Source organism: Trichechus manatus, unplaced genomic scaffold, assembly GCF_000243295.1.
Source record: "Trichechus manatus latirostris isolate Lorelei unplaced genomic scaffold, TriManLat1.0 scaffold00048, whole genome shotgun sequence".
Taxonomy (NCBI): domain Eukaryota; kingdom Metazoa; phylum Chordata; class Mammalia; order Sirenia; family Trichechidae; genus Trichechus; species Trichechus manatus.
The window spans coordinates 5,630,746-5,639,791 of NW_004443984.1; the positions used below are offsets into that span (position 1 = coordinate 5,630,746).

The 9,046-nt window shown below is 52.3% G+C and overlaps 1 protein-coding gene across 1 annotated transcript in view; it reads left to right on the forward strand.

Annotated features, from left to right (window-relative positions):
• Positions 1 to 244: 244 nt before the first annotated feature.
• The window catches only part of MYOM3 (myomesin 3), a 56,919-nt gene continuing 48,117 nt past the window's right edge, over positions 245 to 9,046 (forward strand). Inside the window, exons 1-5 of the mRNA XM_004377260.1 lie at positions 245 to 405; positions 800 to 880; positions 1,591 to 1,750; positions 2,508 to 2,665; positions 7,357 to 7,452. Coding sequence (XP_004377317.1) covers positions 245 to 405; positions 800 to 880; positions 1,591 to 1,750; positions 2,508 to 2,665; positions 7,357 to 7,452 — 656 coding nt within the window. The remainder of the gene's footprint in view (positions 406 to 799; positions 881 to 1,590; positions 1,751 to 2,507; positions 2,666 to 7,356; positions 7,453 to 9,046) is intronic.

Below are 9,046 nucleotides of genomic sequence, written 5' to 3' on the forward strand. Positions count from 1 at the left end.
CCCAGCTGGAGGGTGTGTGGGGTGGTGAATAGGCTGGTCTCAGACTTCGAAGCCCCACCTTCTGTCACCTTAGGCAGATCCTCTCCCTCTCAGGCCTCAGTTTCCCTGTCTGCCCACTGAAGAGAGAACCTCTACCCTGCAAGCCTCCCAGGGATATTACAGGGACCATGTGGGGAAGAGATGAGCAGACACCTGGTGGAATAACCACACAACTCGGCTCTGGCAGGTTGTCGCCCTCGTAGTCATGACTCTGCCGCACAACCCTGGAAGTGTGGGGCAGCCCCAGCCCCCCCAGACCATGGAGGTCCACAGGCGGGAACACTTCCAGGAGGAGGAGCAGAAGGAGGAACGGCAGCGGAGCCTGAAAATGGGCTCCTCAGCGCAGAGGCATACCTTCCGCAGCAGGTGGGAGTGTGAGGGCGGGACCCCACCCCAGCCCTGCCCTGCCCCCGGGACCCCTAATCTGAGACTGACACTCAACCCTGTTCTTTGGAGACCCCAGTCTGAGGGGGGAGGCACGTCCCTGTCCTCTGGAGACCCCAGTCTGAGGGGGGGAGACACAGCCCTGTCCTCTGGAGACCCTAGCCTGAGAGGGGAGGCATGGCCCTGTCCTTTGGAGACCCCAGTCTGAGTGGGGACAGCCCTGTCCTCTGAAGAGCCCAGTCTGAGGGGAGTGACACAGCCCTGTCTGCTAGCACCCTGAGGCTGAAGTGTATAGATGTAGCCCCAACTGCAGGAGCCCCACCAGATCCCCAACCAGTCCTGCAGGAGCCGTTCACTCCTCTTTTCCCGGGAGCAGTGAGGAAGATTATCAGTTCAGCGCTGCAGACTATGCCCTTGCAGCAGCCCTGGTTCTGACGGCCTCCTCAGAGAAGTCTTGGTAAGTCAGGTGACCTTTCCAGAGAGCCCTGGGCTGGGAAAGGGGCCATTCTATCCAGTCCCCTGCCTCCCTGCTGGGCTCCCACACTGAGTTTAAATCACCTGCCCCAAGTTATACATCTAAAATAAGAGGCTAGCGGGATTGAAGCCCAGGGCTGACAGCAAAGCCTACCATACCACCCTCTGGGTGGGCCCATAGGCAGTGGTGAGGGACTATGCCCAAAGGCAGCTGAAGAGGCCCCCCAGTTCACTAAGGGACATCACATGTGGGGGAGGCTAAAGCAGGGAAAGGAAGGGCAAGCAATCCAGCCCCAAGTCCAGCCCCAAGACCTCTAAAGGTCATAGCAGCTGGCTTTGGGCAGCACCCCGGACTAGGAGGCCTGTCTTGGTCCTATCTGACTTGAAGCAAGTCACAAAGCCTCAGTCCTCTGCCTGTAAAATGGGGACAGTAATGCCTGTTCACTTGGTTGTAGGGAAAACAAGATAACAAAGGCTTGTGAAAGACCTTTGTAAATGGTAACAATTATTAAGTGTTTATTAAGCAACTACTGTATGCAAGACTGTTTCTGGGTGTTTTGGGGGCAAGAAAGAATTCAAAGTTGCTCTTGTTCTCAAGAAGCTGGCAATGCTGGGCATGGGGATGGAGCTAGCAGGATGCCCCCCAGGCTCCTTAGATCCTGTCCAGGCCCTGATGGCCTCTGTCACCCGCAGGGAGGCCCAGCTGAGGCACCAGTGCTCCACCGTGGAGCTAGAGGAGCGCGGGCAGAAGCACGTGGGCTTTGGCAATGACTGGGAGAAGACAGAGATCGCCTTCCTACAGACCCACAGGCTGCTGCGCCAGAGACGTGATAGGAAGGCTCTGAGGCGACAGGTGAGGGGATGGACTAGAGCCAGCGGCCTCGGACCTGTGCCCCATGCTCGCTCTGTGCTCCTACCTCTTCCCTTCCCCCTTCTCAAGAGACAGCTGGATGTCCAGGAAAGAGTCTGACCTGGGCCCCAGTGCCACCACCTTTAGCCTTGTAACCTTGAGCAAGCGACTTAGCCTACCCAAGCCTCTGTTTTCTCATCTGTGAAATAGGTGTGGTGGTACCAACTCTGCGTTGAGGTGGGAATTCAGTGAGGTTGGGTTTGTAAAATGACTTTCCCAATGCCTAGGACACAAAAGACCCTCAGGAAATGCTATTCCTGACAAATGTCAGGAATCTGAAGCCACTCTTTATACTCCCTCCCCAGCGCAAGAGAGCAAGAGTTAACATTTACATGGGGCTTTTTAGGACCAGGCATGTTTTGACGTTTTTCACATATTAACTCATTTAACTCTCCCTACAACTCCTCAGGGGAGTGGGGGGGTGGATAGCGTTATCATCCCATTTTACGGATAAACAAACTGAAGCACAGAGATATTAGGCAACCTGCTCTGGTCCTACAGCTAGCAAGTGGCAGAGTTAGGCCTTAACCCCAGGCTAACTGGTTCCAAAGCCCATGTCCTGCCCACTGTGCCACACTGCCTCTCAGCTGGTGGTGAAGGGGAACTCCAGAGCTGGGCGTCAGGGGGCAAGGTGGCTGCAAAGATAAGGGAGAGGTGGTCCCCTGGCTCACAGGAGTCACAGATCACTTCGTGCCTCCAGACAGAGGAGAAGGTCCGGGAGGGCAAGGAGCTGAGAGAGCTGTGTTCCGGCCGGGGGCCCTGGTTCTGGATCCCTCTGCGCTCCCACGCTGTCTGGGAAAACACCACAGTCCTGCTAACCTGTACCGTCAAGGCCTCCCCTCCACCCCAGGTCACTTGGTAAGTGCTGGTGCAGGAGGGAAGGTCCTAGCCTTGCCTCCACACTCTGGGGTCCTCCTCCAGGGTCACATAAGAGGGAGTTCCTTACAGCCCAACACCTCCCTCCTGGGAGCCTTGTTCCTCCCCCAGGAGTTCTTGATGGCTTAGAAAAGCTGCAGACCCTCAGACCCCAAGCCTTCCCATCCACCAGCTCGGCCCACTCCCCAAATAGAGCAGCAGCTGCTGGGGAGGCTCAGGCCCGGGTTATTCTTAGCCACCTCCCAGCTGCCTGGTGCTGCAAGACTGGGCCACTGGGGAGCCAACGCTTGTAAAAATACCATTCTGGGGGAAATAGGAGACAGCTGCTCTGGGCTGGATATCTCCAGCGTTGGAGGATGATGAGAGGCAGGACACGGGGTAGGGGAAGAGGAGAGGAGGCCAGGAGGCAGGGGTCCTACAGTGAAAAGGAACTCAGGGCTGGAGTGGGAGCCCTATGCTCCATACCTAGCTCTCTCTACTAACCCAGTGTATGGGCTTAACCATGTCTCTTAACCTCTCTGGGCCTGCTTCAGTTTCCGGCTCTGTAAAATGGGTTAAACCTCCTGTCCAGCTTACATGAGGTAAGGATTTAGGGCTACAACAATGTGGATGCCTTTAGAACTTGAAAAGCACTGGGAAAGCAAGAGATGCCATTCCTGGGAGTGTAACTAAAGCAGAGCCACAGAGGTTAGGCCCTGCTGGTGGAGGGCAGAGGGAGGCAGCAGGATTCTCCTGAGCTGGCACAATGGAGACCACAGAAGGAGGTGTGCATCCATATAATTGATCCCCCCAGGTCTAAGGCCCATTGCCAGGTACCTTGGCAGGTGCGGTTGTTGTTGTGAGGTGCCATCGAGTAGATTCCAACTCACAGAGACCCTATATGACAGAGTAGAACTGCCCCCATCGGGTCTTTTCTCCCACAGACCCACTGGTTTGGACCACCGACCTTTCAGTTAGTAGCCAAGCGCTTAACCATTGCACCACCAGGGCTTCTTGGTAGGTTAGGAAGGGATTTTAGTAAATACTTACCAAGCATGCAATCTGTCTCAGGCCCTGAATCGGGCACTGGGGCACAGAAATGAACCGGACACGACCTCACCCTCAAGGAACTCTCAGCCCAGAGGAGAAACAATGATACAGAGAGAATTACATTCATGGGTGATATCTGAGATAAAGGAGTAAACGTAAAGAGGAAGACATGGCTGCCTTGGGCTGAAAGATTCAGGAAGGCTTCTCAGAGGAGGTGACATATGAGCTAAGCCTTGAGGGATAAACAGACTATGGTCTAATAGCAGAGAGAAGACAAACACACAAATAAGCCAAAACATAAATGAAAAGCACTATCTTATACTTGAACCCACATTACAATTGACCCAGCACTTTTCCACCACTCTCCCATTTGAGCCTCAAGGCCACTCATGAGGTAGGGACTATTACCCCCTTTTCACCGGGGAGGACATCAAGTGTGACTTGTCTAAGGTCACACAGCCAGTGTGAGCCAGGATTCAGACTCAGGTTTCCTGACTCCAGCCCCTAACGCTTCCCATTGGCCTAGAGAGTAGGAAAGTAATCATTACAGTCATGTTTTCCTTAAAGCACACAAAACATTCTGAAGTCAGAGAAGTAGAAAGCACTTAGGCCAAGAGCAATCAAGGCAGGCAGCATTTTGAGGGCATTAACGTTTGAACCAGTCGTTGCCAGCTGGCATTCATTAAATAAAATGTGCCAGGTACTGTGCTAGGTGCTGGGACTCAGTCCTTGCCTGCACACTGGTGCTCAATAGGAGGATTGCTTCTAACCCCCGGCCTGAGCTAAGTGAGGGTCATTGCCTCAGCTGTCCTGGCCTGGCAGCCACGCCCTTCCCTTTCCTGGCACTGAGATCCAAGTCTAAAGCATTCCATGGAAGCCTCTGGGAGGGGGTCTTGTTTTCACCCTTGCCGACAAGGTTGCCACAACAGAGAGCTAAACACTCCTCACAAGTGGCAGAAGCCAAGGCCAGGCCCACCTCCTGTCGGAGGGACTCAGGTGGCCCCTGGAGTTCCTGGCTTTGGGATCTGGTTTTCCATGGTCAATCACCTCAGGCAAGGCCACACTTCGTCCCTGCATTGGCCTCTGGAGATTCCATCCAGGCTCTGGTACAAACTCAGCCCCAGGTCAGGAGGAAGACCTGGGCTCACGGGGCTGGTCAGGAGAGTCCATTCACTCAGCAATGACTGAGCACTTCGTGAATGCACAATGCTGAGAGGACTCAAACACACAGCCTGCCCCAGGTCTCTTTGACTCTAATGAGAGAGGCTGAGGCACACGCAGAAGCACTTAGCAGGCACCCAGAGGGTTCATATTACTGGACTGGGTGATCTTGAGTCAGTGTCCCTGAGAAAGGAAGCAACTTGGCATGGGAGGGCCAAAGAAGGACTTCTTCTTATGGTGGGAAGGCTTCCTGAAAGGGGTAAGCTTGAAGGACTGGAAGATATTCCTAGATGGGAAGGGGGCTGGCATGAGGAAAGGCAGGAGGCCTCATGTCAGGGTGTTCAGGCAACACCAAGGCCCCTGAAGGGTGCCAGGGGTCTGGGCCACGGTTACCAGGAGGGAAAGGCAGGAGCAGAGAAAGGAAATCTGCTAGAAGGATGGACTGGGGCCAGATGGGGAGGCCTTGAATGCCAAGCCAAGGAATCCTGGAGACAATGGAGAGCTATGGAGAACTCCAAGGCCCACAGTCCTTACGTTCAGGGGCAGGGGATGAGATAAGGCTTCCACAGCAGGCCCAGGGAGGACTCAGGGGAAATTGCTGAGGAATGAGGTATTAGAAACCGAGTGTCCCAGGCTTCTAGGTCTCTGGCCAGTAACAGGGCAAATTAAACACAGTCCAGTCTGGCCTCAGAGTCCCTGAGTGATGCAAACAGTTAAGGCACTTTCATGCAAACCAAAAAGTTAGAGTTTTAAGTCCATACAGAGGTACTTCAGAAGAAAGGTCCGGCAATCTAATTCCAAAATATCAGCCTTTGAAAACGCTATGGAGCACATTTCTACTCTGACACACGTGGGGTCTTCGTGAGTCAGAATGGACACGACAGCAACTGGTTTTGGTTAGTCTGGCCAAGTTCACACCACAGAAATGGGTCCTAGCCGTGATTCTAACTGATGCCAGTTAGAATAAATCTCTCAGGCCAAGCATCCTTAAAAAGTAAAATCTAACACCAACATATGTGAGAGAGAAAAAGATTCAGATAAATAATAAAAATCACACACATTTGTGAGAGCCTCCTTAGAGCCAGGCACTGGGACGGGCTCCTCACCTGGGTTATCTCATTTTACATTATCTTATTTTATTAGTGGCCTCCACTTGGGATCACCCACACAGCGGGTGCTTCAAGGGCCTGACTGAACAGTTGGGACACTGAGACCCAGGAAAAGGCCAGGATAGCACTGAGGCCTCCAGCTGCCTGGACTGTGTCCAGAGCTGCAGCTGGTGCTTTTTCTGTGAAGCGCAGAGGCTTGCCAGGCTGAGGTGTCTGGAATGTTCCTGACAGGTGTGGGGTGGGGGGCCTGACCTCAACCCCCAGGCCTGGGGGATCTGGAGAGATTGGACATCCAGATTAGATGCCACCCTTTCCATGGGGCATTTAGTTGGGCTCCTTTTCAAAGAGGGCACAGCCTGGGGGCTGTGTGGAGGGCCATGGGTGTGGCTCTGTTTGGTTGCCATGGAGGCAAACAGGGCATGGGGGGAGCCAGGTCTAAGGAAGGCAGCGCACTGGGGCTGGGGCACCCTCTCTTGGCCAAGGCCTCCTCTCCAATCTCAGTCACACCGCTGGGCAGAGAGAGAGGCATCCATTCAAGCCCTCATGCACACAGAGGCCCAGAGAGGGGGACTGACTTGTTCAAGGTCACACAGCAAGCTGTGTCGAGAATCCAGGCCTCCTAACTCCTTAGCCCTCCAGAACCCCCACCCCAGCCTAACAGGCTGTGGAAAGAGGCAAGGCTACCTCACTGCCCAGTCCGCACAGCAGGGAGGAGACCCCAGAGTCTGCGGAAAACAAAAGGGGATAACCACAGTACAGCAGCATAGATTGACCCACTTGACCATTCTTGAGAATCCCCTGAGGATCTTTAAAAAATTCTGATACCTGGGTCCCACCCCAGAGAGTGTGACTGAAGTGGTCTGTGATGCAGCTTGAATGTGGAGAGTTTTAAAGGCTCCTCAGGTGATTCTAATGAGAGCCAAGACAAAGAACTACTGTCCTGAGGTATCGACAAGGGAGGCAGGGATCTGGGGTACCTTCTTTGGCAACCACCCTCCAGAGAGAAGGGAAAAGCTGGGGCCTGATCCCTAGGGTACTCCTGGAGGTGCCCCCACCAGGATGAGTGTACTCCTAATTATGGGTCCCCTCTTCTCTGCCCCCTAGAATGAGGAATGAACCCTTGAACATCTGCAATGTGCAGGGCACCAGGAAAAGGCTTTGCATACCTTATCCCATTTAATCCTCACAGCAACCCTTTGAGGTCAGTGCTATTATTACTCCCATTTTACAGGCGAGGGCAACTGAGGCTAGTAAGCAGCACGTAGGCTAGTAAGCAGCACAAAGATGAAGTTAGAATCCAGGTCTGAGAGAAACCTCCATCCTTTTTTCTGGGAACCACCCTGCCTGCTGCCACAGGCCTCTCTGTCTCCACAGGTACAAAAACGAGGTACGAATCGATCCCCGGCTCTTTCCTGCCGGAAAGTACCGAATCAAGAACAACTACGGGCTGCTGACCCTGGAGATTAGGAGGTGAGACTGTGATCCCCAGTGAGACTCGTGACCCCCCAGACCCTCCAGGCCCCCACCAGGGCCAGAGCAGGATCCCAAGCCCACCCTTGGAGCAGCATTTCCCGAGTTTGCCTCAGCTTCAAAATTATCTGGGGTGCTTGTTAAAATACTGATTCCTGGGTGCTTGTTAAAATACTGATTCCTGGGATGGACCCCCATGCCAAGACTCAGATTAAGTAGGTCTGGAGTGGGCCCAGGAATGGGCATTTAACGCTAGTCTCCATGTGATCTGGTGACTTGGAATACATGATGAGAAATACAGACTCAGAAGCTAGCTGCGAGGACTGAGCGCTGAGTGAGGCAGGTGGAGAGAGCGCCTTGCTGGGGGAGAGAATACATGAGCGCATGCATACACGCATAGACACACACGTGTGCACACACACAAGGGGAAGCAGATGGAGAGAGGGTCACTGTGGAAACAAAAACCCAAACCCATTGCCATTAAGTCAATTCCAACTCACGACGACCCCATGTGTTACAGTGTAGAACTACACCCCATAGGGTTTTCTTGGCTGTAATCTTTAAGGAAGCAGATCACCAGGCCTTTCTTCCGTGGCTCTGCAGTTGGGTTTAACCACCAACCATTAGCTTAGTAGTTGAGTGCAAAACCATTTGTGGCCACCCAGGGACCTCACCAAGGGAAAGAGTTTTTTAAAAAATAGGAACAGTTGTCGTTGAGTCAACTCTGACTCATGACAACCCCTTCTCATGGTGACTCTGTGGGTCAGAGTAGAGCTGTGCTCCATAGAGTTTTCAATGGCCAATTTTTCTGAAATAGATCACCAGGCCTTTCTTCCAAGGTGCCTCTGGGTGGACTCAAACTTCCAATTTTCAGTTAGCAGCTAAGCACGTTAACTGTTTGTACGACCCAAGGACTTCGAGAGTTTGTTAGCTAGGCCTTTCAGGAGATGGTGAGTCTTAAGCATGTTTTTAAAGGCAGGGCAGGGAGTGTGGAAGGAGGCCGTATGAGAGTATAAAAGCACAACACTCTCTAAAGTCTGCATTATTAATATGAGCTGCCATGTGCTGACTTCCTACCAGGTGCCAAGCCCTATGCTAGGTGCTTCATGCATATTATCAAGAATCCTCACCACTGTATTTCTAGGAAAGTATTATTATCCCCTTGTTACAGGTGAGGAAACAGTGGCTTCAAAAGTTAAGGAACTTACAGTGACAAGGGCCAGAAGGCAGAAGGAGACAAGGAAGCTGGTGATAGGGAACCCAAGGCTGAGTAAGGATATTGTTGATGTGTTGTGAGATTGTCAACCATTGTCATAGGGCAACATTTGTAGTAACTGTTAAATGAGAAACTATTTTGTTCTGTAAGCCTTCATCTTAAGTGAGAATAACAACACAATTGGAAGAGCATAGTCAATGTCACTGAACTGTGTGCATGTAGAAATTTGTGAAATGGTGTATCTTTGGCTATGTGTATTTTCACCAAAAAAAAGAAAGGTTGAGAATTTAGAGGGTTAATATGTTGTGGGGTTGTTAACCAATGTCATAAAACAACATGTGTACTACTGTTTCATGAGAAACTATTTGTTCTGTAAGC